The sequence below is a fragment of the Pleurodeles waltl genome, chromosome 7, assembly GCF_031143425.1.
Source record: "Pleurodeles waltl isolate 20211129_DDA chromosome 7, aPleWal1.hap1.20221129, whole genome shotgun sequence".
Taxonomy (NCBI): Eukaryota; Metazoa; Chordata; class Amphibia; order Caudata; family Salamandridae; genus Pleurodeles; species Pleurodeles waltl.
Window position 1 is genome coordinate 130,755,914 of NC_090446.1, and position 17,533 is coordinate 130,773,446.

At 49.3% G+C, this 17,533-nt stretch overlaps 1 protein-coding gene across 1 annotated transcript in view; it reads left to right on the forward strand.

Moving 5' to 3' along the window:
* The first annotated feature begins 3,502 nt into the window (after positions 1-3,502).
* Positions 3,503-17,533, forward strand: part of SCRT2 (scratch family transcriptional repressor 2) — a 33,326-nt gene continuing 19,295 nt past the window's right edge. The window contains exon 1 of the mRNA XM_069243311.1: positions 3,503-3,982. Within this exon, the coding sequence (XP_069099412.1) occupies positions 3,838-3,982 (145 nt within the window). The 5' untranslated portion in view covers positions 3,503-3,837. The remainder of the gene's footprint in view (positions 3,983-17,533) is intronic.

The window sequence follows — 17,533 nt, forward strand, 5'->3', positions numbered from 1 at the left end:
TAGGCCAACCTCTTCCTCAAGGCCATGTTCAGTTGCAGGTCCAGAGACAGGATTTCTTATTTCTTGTGACTCCCTTTTGAGTTTAACCAACTTTGTTTCCTAGTCTGTTAGAAAAGACAGTTGAAGAACCTGTTAGCAGGGGCTCAAGAGCATTTGGTGGGACTGATGGGAAAACATCCTGTAGGGCTCAAGGTAGTCACATCATGAGTCCTGGACCCTGGGTATATGGATGTTTCAGAATTGGCATGGAACGCCTGGGTGTGTTGGTGCCATGTAAAGCTTCTGAATCCCTTGAGAGTTTCTCCTATAATTGTGGACATTTGCATCAGGCTGTTTACTTCACAGTTGAACTATATGATAAGTAATTGTCACAAAACATCAATATCTGCTGGCCATGTCCTTTTGAAAGATAACCTATTTGGAAGGACTATGATGGTGTGAAGGATAATGAAGGTGGCGCGTCTGTGGAGACCACCTAAACCAAGGTATAAAGCTTTATGGGATGCGAGTACTGTATTCAGCTCTTGAAGGAGTGGCCGTCTACTCCATTTCTGACAATGAGGTAGTTGTCTCTGAAACTGACCATATTGTTGCGGTTGATTTCTTTTTGCAGACCATCACAAATGTAATGTGTGTGTTGGGAGCAAGTTCACAATTTTTTACACCAGATAGTTTGACGTTTTTGGCAAACAGAAGGACTAAAACTTCATCATTTTCAATTTCATATTTGATCAGCCAGTTTGGTGTGTGCTAAGTTGTTTCAAGCAGGTCGGCAGACTTCGGTCCTTCAGGTGAAAATCAATAATTAATATCTTTCCGAAAGCTGCATTTCTACACCAACCTTTGTGAGATGGGTAAACGTGGCGACCACAACGGTAGTTGTGGGGTCTTTTACCGCTCATTCAGCTTGAGGGGCATGCAATGCAGAACTGTTTGTGCTAAAGGCATTTTAGAGGATATAATGAAAGCTGACAGTCAACTACTACATCTACTTTTCAAGTTCTTATTTGAAGCCTGTGGACCATGTAAATTCATTGGTTAGGGATGGATGGGCTTTAAACATGCATATCACTGGCCTCTGGTCTTGACACAGAATAACAATTCTGCAAGTGTATGACAAGAATGTCTAGATGTTATTAAACACGTGGAGGCTAGTATTATCTCGCCAAGTTACACATGAGTACAGTTTTAACAGGAGTTGTGCTTGCATATTTTAAAAAAATAAAGAGGAAAAATGCTCAGTTGTGTTTAGCAGTATAAGTACAATTGCATTTGTGCCTTTAGTTTTGCTCGGATATGGCTGATGTCATTTTTGCTACCCTTAGTCTGTGTTAGGTCAGCAGGAGGGCAGGTTGTGTGATGAATTCGATTCCCCAGACATACACTAGGAGTATCATCTCTCCCTGCATTGGTATGGTCAGTACATCGTTTGGGAAGAAAGGATGTCTGTGCCTGAAGCTCTGCTCAGAAGCAGGTGGCTGGTGGAAGTAAAGGCGCGCGCTGAACACCAAGGCCAGTAGTCTCTAATCCAGTACCAAACACTAAAAGTTTATTTTTCTCGTAGTTGCAGATTTCTGTTTGTGATTGTTTTGCTGCCTTTTTCCTCCTTCTTTCTGAGCTCTCTGTTCTTCCCCTCTCTTGGTAAATATCTAATGTTGGAACAAATAAGTGGTGGTGCCCCCCACCGTTAACCACCGGCTCAAATTAAGCACTGGATATAGTTCAGACCTAGAAAGATGGCGTGGTTGGACCTTGGACTCCCCCATCTCTATGGCTCAGCCCTTGGATTGCCTGCATCCCCCTGGCCCGTGCCCGCAAAAGCAGTCAGGTTGGGCCCTCTTATCTACCCGCTGGCATACTTCTGCCACAACCTGTCCCCGGCCCCGATGCAGGCTCTCTCCGTGCAACGTCAGAGCTGGAAGCCCCGCCCATGCCCTGTTGCACAGCCAAGTCCGTCACTGTCTATTACCCCGCACTGTCAAACTGGCGGTGTCAGCATCTCGCCCCTTCCCTCCCCCAATACATGCCATATGGACCCCTCTGTATTATTCACAGCCCCTGACAACACGCTGCCTGCTCCAAGACAAAGGGAACAAGGGACACAGACTTCATCTTCTCACCGCGAGTCACACACCCCCCAAACAGCCCCCTCAGGCCCGCAACCCTCCTCCCCCCATCTTCCTGGCTGCCTGCACCTCTGTTTCCCTCTGTCTCCCCTTCTGTTTACCCCTTCCCTCCCCATGCCGCTTCAAACCATTAACTCCCCACCACCCCCAGCCCCCTCCCCCCACGCCACGCCCCCAATCAGTCAAACTATGTCCTTGAGAAGAGTGCGGCTAATGCGAGGGGCACTTTGGCACAATCGCGCCAGTATTGGTGAGAATAATTGTAAGGTGTAAACAGCAAACCCCGCAAGTGAACTGAACGCAGGTGCAGATAACAGGTTTCGTTACTACAGACAAAACGAAGACGCAGCTGGAGAAATACATACAAATGATGACCACCGTCTGAACATGTGAAACGGAAAGACAAAAGTACTCCTACATAGGTATGAATATAAAATTGCTAAAGTTGCTTATAAAAGATGTATTCTGTTTCTTCTGGGGGGCTAAGAGGGCAGTCGTAGTCTTAAACAATATCTAAAGGAAGGGGAGAGCGCTGGACCTGGAGTAAATAAGAAACTGCAGAACGTGCGTACACTTGCAGGAGTAAAGTGCCGCGGGTCCCTGCCGAACACACCAGTGTGCAGTCAACAGGCAAAAGCGGAATCCGACTCCACCTTTCATCCTCCGAGGTAGATAAAACAGTTATAGTTTAGTCTTGAATGGAATGGTGACACCTACGCTTAAGCGCCAATATACAATTCCAGGTTTGCTGTGCGCTAAACGCACGTCCGGTAGTAATATGCGTCAGGGTGCATGACGTTTCGTTCGCCTGAAAATACATTTAGAAAAGGGGCGTTTTAAAATGCCAGGGACATGACCAACTTAAAAAGAGCTCATAATGTATTCGATCTCAAAATATATTAGACAGCCAGGATATGGCAAAAAGTATTGAAACGTGTCACCGTGACCAGGATAATTCCACTCAGAGGATGACCTGAATCACTACCCTTGAATCAATACTGTTATTGGCGCTTTCTGCAGATATCTGCAACAGGCGAACTCGAACTTTAAGCCTGCTAGAGCCGATAACCGAGAAATAAGTTGGGCGATATATCACTACGTGTTATTGCCTGCACTACTAAGAAAAGTCTGCAGCGGCTAGTGCTGGATGAAACACGAGGCAGTGTTACTGTTTAGGCGCTAGACAAAAAAACGCCATTATAGTTGTAGTGGTGTTTTTCCGTCTTGAGGGGAGTAGTGTTGCCTTTACGCCGCTTCTGTCGACCTAGCCGGGGTACCCCTCGCCAAGTCTGGCACCCATTGTTTGGAGGGCCCTTGACGTATCCCTGTTTTTGTCTGAGGCGGAGAGGCAATTGCCCCCTCCTCCCCCTCCCCGCACAGCCGGTTCATTGGTGATGTGGTGATTGTCCTGGGGGACTTTTGATGGATTAGGGAGCTAGCCAGCTCCATCGCGCAGACCACCTGATCTCGGCCCGGAGCCCCATATAAAGGCGGCGCTGCTGAGCTCAGCCAGTGCAGGCGACGCCCTCCCTCCCACCCGGCTCCTCTCTGCCCTCCCTCTCTCCAGCTCCTGCAGACAAGTAGGCGCTGTCCAGTGCTGAACCAGGGCTCCACAGCAAGCACCGGGCTTCTGCGGCTGGTCCCATCTCCTGGGGGGACAGATTTCTGGGTCACAAGAAGGACATTTATCGGCGCCCTCCAGTGAGGAAATATGCCACGCTCGTTCCTCGTGAAAAAGATAAAATTGGATGATTTTCAGTCGGGCGGGGGAGGGCCCCCCAACTACCACCTGCTGGAGGATTCGTACGTGCTGGGCCAGACGCTCGCCAGCCTGGGGGTCCCGGCCAGTGACCATGGTGAGTCGCTGTTCACTTTGGGGGTGCGTGGGTGCGGGGTATGGGAATTAAAGGGGCGCGTGCACGTGTCTCGGGACCTCTATGCGCAACATGCTGGGCTGCGATGGAAGGTAGATAGCGCTGCGATGGGAGATGTAGAGCTGGAATGGCAGGCGCACTGAGGCCATGGGCTGCGCCGGACTACGGTGGGGTACTGGCCTGTGGCGGGAGGTGGGCTGTGGTGGTGAACTACGGAGGGACTAGTGATGGGAGGCGTACTCCTGTCTGGTGGCACGTGCACGAGCCACGCACGGGCCCTTAACGGGAGCTACCACGGGTCCTGGGCGTGAGGTAAGACATCTTGATCTATAATGGGGTATTTTGGGCAGCCGTGAAAGTACCTGGGGGAGCGGGGCGGCGATGTCAGGTGTGCAAGGCTGTGATGAGAAATAAGGGACGGTGCGTTCTTATATGAAGGGTGTGTTGAACTGTTGTGGGCTGTGCTGGGAGGTGAGCGGTCTGTCCGGTCGGTGATGGCGTGCCTCGAGTTGTGATGAGGAGGACTGCAAGGTGTCCTGGGACGGGAGGTGTGCTGAACTGTGCTGTGTTGTGATTACTGTCTCAGACCGGAAATCAAGGGGGTGTGACGGAAGGTAAGCTGGACTGCGGTGATGGGGCTGTATCGGGCTTCGGTGGAAGTCCCGAGCTGGGGCGATATGAACAGGGAGTGGAGTGGAGTGGAGCTGTGGTGGTATGCGGTGACAAGCCTTAGAGGGCATGCTACTATCCCTGACCGGAAGTCATCGGCTGTTGTACAAGCGCCGAGGTGTGCTGGTATGTGGTGTGGCCCGCACTGTGCTGTGATGGAACGGGAGGGAGCCTGGGTCAGGCTTGGAGGGAGAGTACAGGATGGGGCCTGCAGTACCCTTGAATCTGTACCCTAGAATCCTTCTGCTTCATGCCCTCTGTTTCAGCTCCATGTCTCCGCCATCTCCCCCCTTCCCCCTCTGCCCTCCACATTCTCTGTACCCAGGGCCCCTTCTTTGTACCTAACCCCCCCTCTCTCATCCACTCTTCCTCCGTGCCACAGGTCCTTTCCCCCTGTACCAGGCCCCCTTTCGCTGAGCTGGATGCGTGTCCTCCTTTGTGTCCCTGGTCTTCGTTTTCCACGCTAGATACCCCCACTCTTTGTGCCCCAAGTCCCCTTCTAAGCCCCACCCCCTTCATTCAGGCCCCCATGGATGTCCCCTCATGTGCCTAGTTCATCTCTCCGCACCCCCGTGTCTCCATTCTCTAGACTCTATACCCCTTGCCCCAACCCCGGTGCATGATCTATTCTTCCTCTGTGACCCTGTGATACATACACATCTCGCCTGTACCCCAGTGCCGTTTCCGCTGGGCAGCACACAAGTGACGTAACACAAAACGATGCCACCGACATCCTTTAAATTTCACGCTGGCTGGCCGACGCACAGATATGAAGGCTTTGGTGAGGCCCACTGAGGATGTTAACACAAGAGCAGCTGAGGCCATTTCTCTGCGTCCTCTTCATTCCTTCGAGTCCCATCCCAATATTCTGGGCTCCAAGCCCTTCCTCTGCGCAAGAGGCTCTCTTCCTCTGTCCCTGGGGCTCATTCCTGACTCACATGTTCATTCGCTTGTGCCCTATGACTACTTTCGCCCTGCCCCTGGTCCTTTTTCTGTGTTCACGCCCTCTTTCTCCACTCCACATTGGCTTTCCCGTGGCACTCGTGCGCTTCCTCTGTGCCACTGATCCACTCCCCTGTTCTTCACCCACCTTCCTTCGTGGCCCCTCCCATCATACCTCTCTGACCAGGGCCCCTTTGTGCTGCGCCTCATTTCATCCGTGCCACAGGCCCTTCCTCTGCGCCCATGCTCCCTTCCGCTGTGCCCAAGGCCCACTCTTCCTGCGCTCCGCCCCCCTTCACCTGTGCCCCATGCCCCCTCCCGCTCAATCCTAGGCCCCTTCCGTTTTGGCTACTGCTCCCATCCCACTGAGCCCCACGACCCCTTCCCCTATATCTCATGCAGCATCCAGAAGGCCCAAGGTAAATTTCCGGTTCATTTCCGGTCCACCGCAGGTCTCTGTGCCCTCGTTTGCCTTAGTCTGTGAACTTCACACATTTCTACTGTGGCCCAGACCCTTCACCTGTACCCCCTCTCTTTCTCCGTTTCCAAGGTCCCTTCCTTTGTACCTCATGCTCCTTCCTCTGCGCCTCACCTCCTCCTCTTTACATAAGGCCATACCTCTGGCCCCGATTCCCTCCCCTCTGTTCCATATGACTCGTTCCCTCTGTACAAACGGCTTCTACCTTTCTGCCCCAGGCCTTCTCCCACTGGGCGCTAGACTCTTCCCCTTTGCGCCCTAAGGACTCTTTCCCCGTGCCCTAGGCCCCCTCCCTCTGTGCCCCAGGCCCTCTCCCATTGTGCCCTAGGACTCATTCCCTCTGTACCCCAGCCCCAGGTTCCCTGCTTTGTGTGCCCTAGACTATTTCTTTCTGTGCCAAGGACCACATTCCCACAGTGCCCCATGACTATTTCCCTCTGTGCCCTAGGCGCACTCGTTTGTGCCATAGGCCACCCTCCTCTCTGCCCTCAGATTCTTTCCCTATGCGCCCCAGGTTCTCTCCCTCTATGCCCTAGGACTTTCTCTTCTTTGCCTCGGGTTCCCTTCCTATGTGCCCTAGCCCCCCACCCCCTATGCACCAGGTCCCCGTCCTTTGTGTCCTAGGACTCTCTCATTCTCTGCCCCGGGTCCCCTTCCTCTGTGCCCTAGGACTCTCTTATTCTCTGCTCCAGGCTCCCTTCCTCTGTGCCCTAGGACTCTCTCATTCTCTGCCACAGGTCTCCTTCCTCTGTGCCCTAGGAGTCTCTCATTCTCTGCCCCGGGTCCCCTTCCTCTGTGCCCTAGGACTCTCTCATTCTCTGCCACAGGTCTCCTTCCTCTGTGCCCTAGGAGTCTCTCATTCTCTGCCCCGGGTCCCTTTCCCCTGGGCCCTAGGACTCTCTCATTCTCGGCCATAGGGTCCCTTCCTCCGTGCCCTAGGACTCTCTCATTCTCTACCCCGGGTTCCCTTCCACTGGGCCCCAGGACTCTCTCATTCTCTGCCCCGGGTCCCCTTCCTATGTGCCCTAGGACTCTCTCATTCTCTGCCCCGGGTCCCCTTCCTCTGTGCCCTAAGACTCTCTCATTCTCTGCCCCGGGTCCCCTTCCTCTGTGCTCTAGAACTCTCTCATTCTCTGCCCCGGGTTCCCTTCCCCTGGGCCCTAGGACTCTCTCATTCTCTGCCCCGGGTCCCCTTCCTCTGTGCTCTAGAACTCTCTCATTCTCTGCCCCGGGTTCCCTTCCCCTGGGCCCTAGGACTCTCTCATTCTCTGCCCCGGGTCCCCTTCCTCTGTGCCCTAGGACTCTCATTCTCTGCCTCAGGTCCCCTTCCCTTCTGCCCCAGCCCCCCCCCCCCCCCCCTTCTCTATGCACAAGGTTCCCTTCCTCTGTGCCCTAAGACTCTCTCATTCTCTGCCCCGGGTTCCCTTCCTCTGTGCTCTAGAACTCTCTCATTCTCTGCCCCGGGTTCCCTTCCCCTGGGCCCTAGGACTCTCTCATTCTCTGCCCCGGGTCCCCTTCCCCTGGGCCCTAGGACTCTCTCATTCTCTGCCCCGGGTTCCCTCCGCCCGTGCCCCAACACGCAAACAACCCAATGTCCTTGGGATCTTGGACAGGCCTTTTTCTCACGCCCTTTATCAGAGCCCCCACCGCAGCTGTCTCGCCCCTTTTCTGCACCCTTCTCTGATCGGACACCATCTGGAAGAGGGCCGGTAATCCGCACACACACTCAGCCCTTGGGGAAGATGTGGGGTTCCTTCGAGAGGCGTAAACTGGGGGGCACCTGTAGCAACCCCGCCGTCCCAACGCGCAGGCCCGCACAGCTGGGGCTCGTCATCTCCGACCTGTGGCCGGCCGGAGGGGGAGGGGTAGAGAGACAGAGAGAGAGACATGCAGAGTGAGAAAGAGAGACATAGAGAGTGTGAGAGAAATAGAGAGAGAGAGTGAGTGGAGAGACAGAGGGAGAGAGGGAGAGAACTAGAGAGTAAGAGAGAGACATAGAGTGTGTGGGAGAGTGAGAGAGAGACACAAAGGGAGAGGGAAAGAGAGAGACATAGAGAGTGATACGGAGAGAGTGAGAGAGACATATAGGATGAGAGAAAGAGAGGCATACAGAGTAAGAGAGACTTGGAGAGTGTGTGATAGAGAGAGAGCTAGAGACAGAGACAGACATGTAGAATGAGAGACAAAGAGACAGAGAGAAATACAGAGTAACTTTGAGTGAGAGAGCAACAGACAGATTCATGAGACTGAGAGCGAGACAAAGATATGGAGAGTGAGAGAGAGTGAGAGGAGGCAGAGAGAGACATACAGAGTGAGAGAGCGGTTAGAGAGTGAGAGAGACACAGGGGCTGGTTACGACCTTGACGGAGAGGATTACGCGTCCCAAATGTGACGGATGTCCGTCCGCCGCGTTACAAGTTCCGTGGGCTATAACGGAACTTGTACTACGGCGGTGGGACGCAGCAATCCTCTCCGCCAAGGTCGTAATCAGGCCCATGGTGTGAGACTGAGGGAGACACACACAGTGTGTGTGAGAGAGACAGACAAACCTTTCGGAGGGCAGGGGGGGGGGGTACACTGCACACCCCTCCAGGCGCTCAGCACCTCTGGGTCCCTTTCCCTGGGCTCACAGAACATTGCTATTTTTTCGGGAAGACGTAGTCACCTCGGTCAAAGTATCTCTAATTCTGACCCTCAGCGCCCCCTCCTATCCATTACCAGGCCAGGGTCACGCGCGCAGCTCTGCTAATGCACTTCACTCATGACCCCGGCCCTCCGTGCTCCCTTAATGGATCACACAGCCAGAGCAACCAATGCCCCCTATCCTGGCTTCGAGCCGCCCCGTTTCATCACGGGACCACAGGCAGAGGCCTGATAACGTAGCTCCTTCCTGGACTTCAGCAGCCCATGTTTATTGCCAGTGTACCCCAGCCCTGACCTTGAGGCCGCTCTCCCGCTCTGTTACCAGCCCAGGATCACACACATGGCTCTACTGTGCACCACTTGCTTCATCCTCGTGCTCCATCGCTGACCCGGGGCCCACAGCATCTTCCAGAGGTAGAAGCAGCCCCTACGGAACCTCAGAAGCGCCAAAAGTGTGACTAGAAGACGGAAAACACTGCTACAAGAGCTAAACCGTTGATTGGGTCTATCGAGGCGTGGGGGGTGAGAGGCACAGAGAAACAGACAGAGGGGGAGAGTAACGGGGGGGAGGGGGGGCAGGAGGGAGAACGATGGGGAATAGAAGGAAGAGGGGAGTGAGAGATGGAGAAACGGGGAGAGTGGGAGATGTGGGGAAAAGGACGAGGAGAAGAAAGGAGGGAGGGTGAGAGATGGCGAGGGAGAGAGAAACAGGAGGAGAAGGATGGGGCAGAGAGGAGTGGCAAGGGGGGGGGAGTAAGGAACTGAAATAGATGGAAGGGAGAGAAAGAGGTAACATAGGAAGGGAGACAATGAGAGGAGAGCGAAAGAAGAAATCAAGAACGGGGAAGATCACAACGAGAGCGAGGCCACAAAAGAACGACAGAGAGGCACGTGCAGGAGAAAACAGGAGGCGAGGGAAAGACAAAAAAAGATGGAGGGGCGAGTGAAGTGGGGGGGAGAGGTGAAGGGGGGGTTATTGGGGAGAGTGAGCGAAGAGGGGTTAAAAGAGAGACAACCAGAGGAGTCACACGAAGAGAGGGAGGGGGTGCGAGGAGTGAGGTGGAGGGGGAGGCTTGCGGGGGGGGGAGGAGGGGGAGTGCAAGAATAGACGCCGGGCTCAGGCTGTTCTTCTGAAAATAACCTTGCTCGGCGTTCCAGGGAAGTGTGAAAAATTGCTGAGGGAAGCATTTCTTCCCCAAGCAGGCGGCGTGTGACGGCGCTCTGTACACAGGGCGGGAGGGGAGACGGGGGGAGGGGGACAGGAAGAAAGGGCATTAAGGAAGGACTTACCCACCTGTGCACAGCCCACGCCACTGCTGCCAGGCTGTGGGCGGCGGGCTGGGGAGGGGGCTATTGTCCCCGGAGGGGGCACTTGCAGCAGAGCGTTTAAGATAAACGAATACTTGGGTTGAAGTATTTGTAGACAAGTGGGAAGATGTTTAAAAAAAAAATGATGACCGGCGGCCTTAGTCGATAAAGCTTTCTGATCCATTTGCTGTTAGAAGCGGGACAGCCCGGTGGGTGCTGCGCGTGCTTCAGAGATGCGCCAAGGGTTGTTTAATGTATTTGTAAGGCGCACCACGCATTCGGACGCCACCTCAAAGCGCTTTGAGTGGGAGTGCATGAAGACTGCAATCACAAGAACAACCCTTTGGGATGAGATAGGGACGCTGCGATTTTCCAGAGTGACAATGATTATCAAAGAAAACATTCTGGGCCAGATGGTATGTCCCTCTTTCCGGGATAACGATGGGGGCGTTAACTGCCATAAACAAAGAGCTTGAGGGGGCCTGTGGGGCTCAGTAACTGCAGAAGGGCAACCAACTGGGCCCAAGTACCCGGGCGCCAGGTTTCTTGACCTTGCCTTTCTTTCTGGTCAAGTTTATCAGACACCTCCACGCAGTGAATAATTTGGAAATAAAAACGTGCTGATGCCCAAAGCTCTCATCTGAAACACGCAGCTGCTGCAGTTAACTATGCGAGCATGGAATATTGAGGCAGCATAATCCTGAAGCCATCTCGGGCCTTTTTAATCAATTTCCATACACTTTCTGCCCCTTCAGCTCACTATTGCAGCTTCCTCCCTTTGTGACGCTTTTTCGTTTTTCCTTTCCTCCTTTCCTATATGTATCTTTCGCTTGTAGTAAATGCTTGCGCTTGAGGCAAAAAAAAAAGTGCCGGCCCTCAAAAATAAGTGCCGGTGCCACGAACCGGAAACCACCGGCTCAAATTAAGCCCTGGCTCCACACCAACAAGGTCACACTGCTGCAGCACTTAGTCTTTTTTCTCACTACAAATCATTGTTTCCAGATGTTAGTGCAATAGATTTTCATAAGTGAACCAGGAATTTAACATCCAGAAAGCATCAGGGATTTTTGTGAAAACTTGGGCCGCATGACTTCATGTCTTTGGAGAAATGGAGTCATCTTGAAATCTTGTGAGGTTTGGTGAAGGGATCAGAAAGGTGTTTTGACAAAATATCGGAGAAGAAATATAGTGTGGAGGAAAAATTATGTGAAGAATATCGACGGCAAAAATAGTGTGAAGCTAAGTTTCTATAGGTAACCAAAGTTTTACTATATATAACTCTGCATATATGTACCTTAACAATATATAATATCTTTGAGGTACGCAGATCTGGAGTTTAGAATAGTAAATCTATACTTTGCAATCTGCACTTACCTTCTCGATATTTTGGTCCTCGTTATTTTTTATATGATGTTCTGTCCACATGATATTTCTGTTTCCAATAGTCTGTCAGTGATCTGACGAGAAGGTGGAGTTGGGATGGGCTCCAGTATGCAGTAGAGTGGGTTGAAGCCGGAAAGAACTACTGGAAAGAAGAGGCCGGTCCAGCCAGGAGATGACCGCGGTGCCGGCTGGCGGTTTCAATGTGTGAGGTGGCAAAAACAGAAAGGGCGGCTTGTAGGGAACAGACCGTTAACATAGCAGGGCTTTAAGACTCAGAGGCAGAAATGAAAAGGGGTGAAGATTTGGAGGAGAATAACAATAACATACTATGGAATTTCAAAATAACTTCTATGATTGGAGGGTATTTTTGATGTTCTATAATAAATGCCTAATTTTTTTTGTATAACACTGGTTTGGTGGGGTTTCAAATTGGGTTTTAGTTGGGAGAGTCTGGCACTAATATATGGCATGGTATGGCATGAAGATATGATGCGTGGTATGGTGTGTGAATGTAATTAAATGAGTGATGTGTGCTTTTAAAATTAGGAGTGGGGCTGAAACTTATTGTGACAATCTATAAGTATTTTTTGTGCATTTTGATGGATCAGTTTTGATATCAAACATTTTTACAATAAAGAATATACAGGTTCATTGTTACTTAAGGTATTTTAGCATGCTTTTGTATTCTTTATGTAGTACCTATAGTTTGGAGGTGGGGGTGTTGCCATTTTTTCTTTTGTTGATTCTTTCCCTGTCCCGCTCCAGTATCTTTTTTAGTCAGGGGGCCCTTTTCCATGGTTTTGAATCCGTCAGCCCCCTCCCCCTTGCATTCGGTTGTTTGTCTATGTCTGCATGTTTTCTTGGCATCTCAAGGACCTCACTCCTGCTGTAAAATGCACTGGTACCCCAGGTTTAGATAAAATGGCTACTAATCACCCTTCCAACAAAAGAAAGTGGTGTTTAGAGAGAGGCATTACCACCTTTTAATCCACTGCTGCAGATCAGTAACATTTCCCCATAATGGATTTAAGTTCAGCTTCACTGTGATGCCCATGGCTGAGGATAGTATGATGCGTATTTGAGAGTGTGCCATCCTCACCACCTCTGCACACAACCTTCTCAGTACCTGTAGCTTGGGAGGTGATTTTGTCAGCCCGGAAGACTGTAGGCCGGGCCACCTTCCCTAGCATTTGTTTGCCCCTTTCAAGCTTCCTAAGTTCTCCTGCAGTATTACAGTGATCGTAGGACACAATATCAAGGTCAATATCACCTACTCGGCCTACAACAATTTAGCATCGAGGTCATAGTCTACCACTGCGCATGCGTGTTGAATGTATTATTATTCTACCTCTACTTCCACTGGGCAATACTTACTTAGAGATGTACTGGTTAGGTCGATGTAATGGATGCAATATCATACAAGGCAACATTTGGAAACAGGAACGAAGAGCCTGCAAGGTTGTTTCTCCCCATTGACTGCTTTGACATGGGAATCATTTTAGGTGGGAAAAAGCTAAGTTAGGAATCTGCTGCCTCAACTGGGTCCTGTTGCATGTATGTAACACTGTCTGCAATATAACGCATGCAACAGGGCAGCTTTAGCGCTGGTGGCGCCCGGTGCGACCGTCTTTTTGTGCCCCCCCCCCCCCATCTCACCTCCTTCCCCACAAACATTCCGATCTCTCACCAGCAGGAACATTAATCATCAATGTCATTTTGACAAGTTTACTGTTGCCTGAAAACTGCTAGGCGCCCCGGGAAGTACTGTACACTTCCTTTAAGCCCATAAGTTATTTTTAAACACAGCGCCCCCAACCAAAGTCAGCGTTAGGTGCGGCTGCACCGGTCGCACCGCCCTAAAGTTTTCCTTAGAATGCAGTGCAGTGGGAGTGTGCCAAAAAATGTGCGTCTGGAGCCACTGTGGATTATCCAGCTCCCAGATGACCAGACCAAAGAACTCTGATGATTTCCTTTCTTTCAGGGTCAAAGGGGTGAGTGGTTGAATGAGGTAATGTGGCTAGGGGGACGTGGACACTCTTTTTAAGTTCTCTTCACCCCTCTGTCGAAAGCGGATTTCTTGTTTTAACAAGGTAGGAAGGATTATCCGTAAATTATTACAGGCAATAAAAATTAACAACATTCTCTCCTTGTTCATAGAAATTGATGCTCTTTTAAAGCGCCCCTCTCATACCCAGTCCTACATTGGAAAGGAAAACATATTTCTGCTTGGCATCTGTGAGAATTTAGAATATTTGCTCTTTTGTTTTATGAGACAATTGGTTTAAGGCTGGACCCATTGTTACATAACTTCAACAGTGCCCGCAGGAACTATATCTCTGAAACGGGCAGGTATCTTCCAAACCAACCGCTAACCAGCGGCTCAATATAGATGTTGCGTTGCTGCAAAATCTTTCAGAAGGTGCCAGATCTGTCTTACTGGTTATATAGGGATATAGGTTTGCAATAGACCTTTTAACTATAACCTAAATCAGAAACAAGTATAGCAAACCTGCCTTATGACTGGAACATTCACAAGATTGCCCGGGGTATAATTTTCGAAAAAACCGCAGAACCCCTCATCCGCCATGGTGGCATGCTCCTTCGTAGGGTTCCTTCCTTATCCAGAACAGACCTGTCATCTGCCCGTCTGGGCTCCACTGGAAAGAGAGCTTTTATAGACCCAACGTATGGATCCAACATAGGAGGCTTTCATCCAGGAAAAAAACCTGCATAAATTGCATATAGGACAACCTATTCATCCTTTAGTCTGGCAGCATACAGCAAGATTAAAATAAGAGAAAGAAATGTTTATCAGTGAAATGTGTCAAGCCAACATTCAGTAATTGAGAGGGCTCCTCTAGGATCAGAGAGCACCAAGCCAATTAATGTCATATTTTCAGGATATCCCTGTAAAACAATCTCACCTAGAATGAATATTACATGTTTTACATATTCAGTCATCACCTTCAAAGTATGAGAAGGATCCCATCCTCTTGGGCCTACCTTGGATTCCGCTGCATTAGGCTGTGTCACGTGTCAAACAGGCTGAGAGTACTCCACACAAAGACACAGCTGTGGTCCCAGGGGTACCCTCGCTGGCCCCTTTGTACTCTAATGCAGTGGTTCCCAACCTGTGGTCCGGGGACCCCTGGGGGTCCACGAAGCCTCCCCAGGGGGACAGCGACTGCTTAGAAAATTAAATAATATTAACAGATTAGGTCCCCAGCGTTCAGTAATGACTCAGTGAGGGGTCCCCAGATTCCAAAAAAGATTCAGTGGGGGTCCCCGGGCTCCAGTAAGGATAACATGGGGGTCCACAGAAGTCAAAAGGTTGGGAACCACTGCTCTAATGGGCTGGCTACATTAAAATAGACTTTACAGCTGAACTAAGTAATAACTGTTCAGGTAGCTTCGCACAAAAAGAAAACCAGATCTTCATGAAGCCTAAAAGCTAAACATGAAAAAAAAAACAAGAACATATGCTTGGAGTAACATGTTTAACCATCCCGTAATAACGTAAAGCGGAAAGCATAGAAGCAGAAGTTCATGGGAATATCTAAGTTTCAACATGGAGACAGGATCTACAAAAAACCATGAGTGATGGAAATGCCAAGTCGGGGCCATCAAGCATGTGCTGCTGATGAAGACAATTATTTTCTTCTGTCTTCTTCCGTAAGATAGATCAATAGATGAAACACTCTGCTGTCATCTGGTGGGTCCTGCAGATCATAAACCTGAATTCCAGGACAGGCAGTGCTTCTTGTCATCCACCCAAAATAGGTAAGTTACCATTAATTTGCAATAAATTAAAAATACGTTTTTACTTTTACTGTCCAAAGCACACAGACAACTGCAGGATCAAACGCCTGTCTCCTCGCCATTAGGGTCTGAAGTACCAATTATGGTACATCCGAATGTTGCTCGTGCTGAAACAAATTCTCTATATGCGAAGCTCATATGAGGGCTTAAGATAATGTTTCCAAACTCAGGTCTATAAATGTGGAAGTTTGGTATCTGAATATCAAGTGTTAAACATTGTGCTACAAAAATATCATAGCCAAAATATTGACTACAAAAATATTGTGAAGGTAAATATATAGGGAAGTATAGGGTTACTGCACTTAACTGCACCCCTGTATACCTGGAATATTCAGGATTGCTGTTGTACTCTAAAGTGACAGCGATTGTTCAAGCAAACATTGTGCGCAAGAATATATATATATTTCCACTGAAAAAAACAAAGGTTAGATGGACTTTATAGTTAGGTTGATGTTTTACCCACGCAAAACGATATAAATTTAGCTTATATACTTATAGTTATACTTATGTTAAGAAACTATAACTCGTTGCTCAAAGTTACTTTCCGGCATGAGTTATAGATTCTTCAGATAAGTATAACTATAAGTATAACTATAACTGCTGAATTTCTATGGTTTTGTATGGGTAAAACATCAACCTAACTCCAACATTCCTGCAACCTTTTTTTTTCATTGAACTTTTATGATTTTTATAAAGCACACGTTAATATTTCTGTCAGCGAATCAGGGCCTAGCTTTTCCCCAGGATCTGAGGAGGGTCCGCGTCCCTATATATAAAAATTAGGGTCCTCAAATCCACGGATCGTCCCTAAGCAGAAAAATGGGCAAGTGTTTCCCCAGGACCCCTGCATGTGTCCTTTGGGGTCAGGATACCTGTATCCTGACTCCTTATATGGTTTTTCAGACTGTTTTTCCCATCCCCCCAGGCAATGCGAGAAACAAAATGGTGGCCGCAACTTTTCTGTCAGGTTATGGTCAGACAATCAGGGCCTTGCTTTTCCCCCAGGATCTGAGGAGGATACGCATCCCTATATGTACAAATTTGGTTTTCATTTAATAACTAGAAAACCACTGAACGGATTCACTGATTCCCACCAAATCACAAAAAGATTGCTTTCTGGACCAGGACCTAGCTTTCTGCCACATTTGTTGTAAATCCGTCCAGTGGTTCGGCCGCTATTCCTGTTCAAAATCCCTATGGAAAAATGAATAGCGAAAAAGCGTTTTGGGACACCCCCTTTTTCTCAGCCTGTCCTCATCCCGGAACTTTCCATACAGACTCTGAAGTGAGCAGCGCATTTTTGGGGAAAATTCTGTGAACATTCATCAAACGGTGCCAAAGTTATTAACAAATGAAAAAAATGCTTTTTCTATAGAAACTAGGTCCTAACTATAACTACCTTCTGGCGATATATATCCAAACCTTGTGCCAACAAGAAAACGCACACTTTTCACCTCAGCACACCTGAGTGCTCGTTTTCTTGTTGGCACAAGGTTTAGAAATAAATATATATATTTACCTATGTAAACTACCTTCACAATATTTTAGTTGTCTATATTTGGCTACAATATTTTTACAGCACAATATTTCTGTAGCCGATATTCTGACATAAAACCCAAGTGGTAAGACCCTCCCAAAATTTAATTGCAAGTCCTAACACTCTTCTCGGCTTACATGTTCCTTCTGCCCACACATTTGCTTCTCGTTTCCACTCACTGGTAGGATGGAAGAGTACTTTTAAGGTGGCTGTATGTCATGTTAACACATCTTCTATTTATCGATGTATCTCACAGTGAGTTCATCAATCGGCTCCACTTATCATTCACTGTCTATGTCAACTCTTGGACATAAAGTGTGGGTTCGCTGCTGGAGACATAGAGGATACTAAGGAGGTCACCAAAACACATTAGTGATGTTAAAAGGAAAGGAGAGAATGTTCGGGGGTAGGACAGGGGCCAGTAAATGACAGAAATGGCTTCCAATCTGAAAACAGCAGGGACATAGGAAAGAACTCTCTCAGGGCCAGGAATGGACTGGAACAGAAGCTGACGTAACATGGGGCTCATCAGATGGTCATTGATGCTAATAGAGCAAGAAGGGCTAGTGTAATCCCAAGAACTGTTCGCCCATCTTGTCCCAGAAATGCATGTTGCCCTAAGAAACGAGATCAACACCTCTGGCAAACTGTCTCAGTGATCCAGTTGATATGGCTTTTTTGGTCATGCACCAACTCAACTTCCTTGACCTGGGCGGAGTAGGAACAGAACAAGTCACTTCTCGGGTCATCTAGG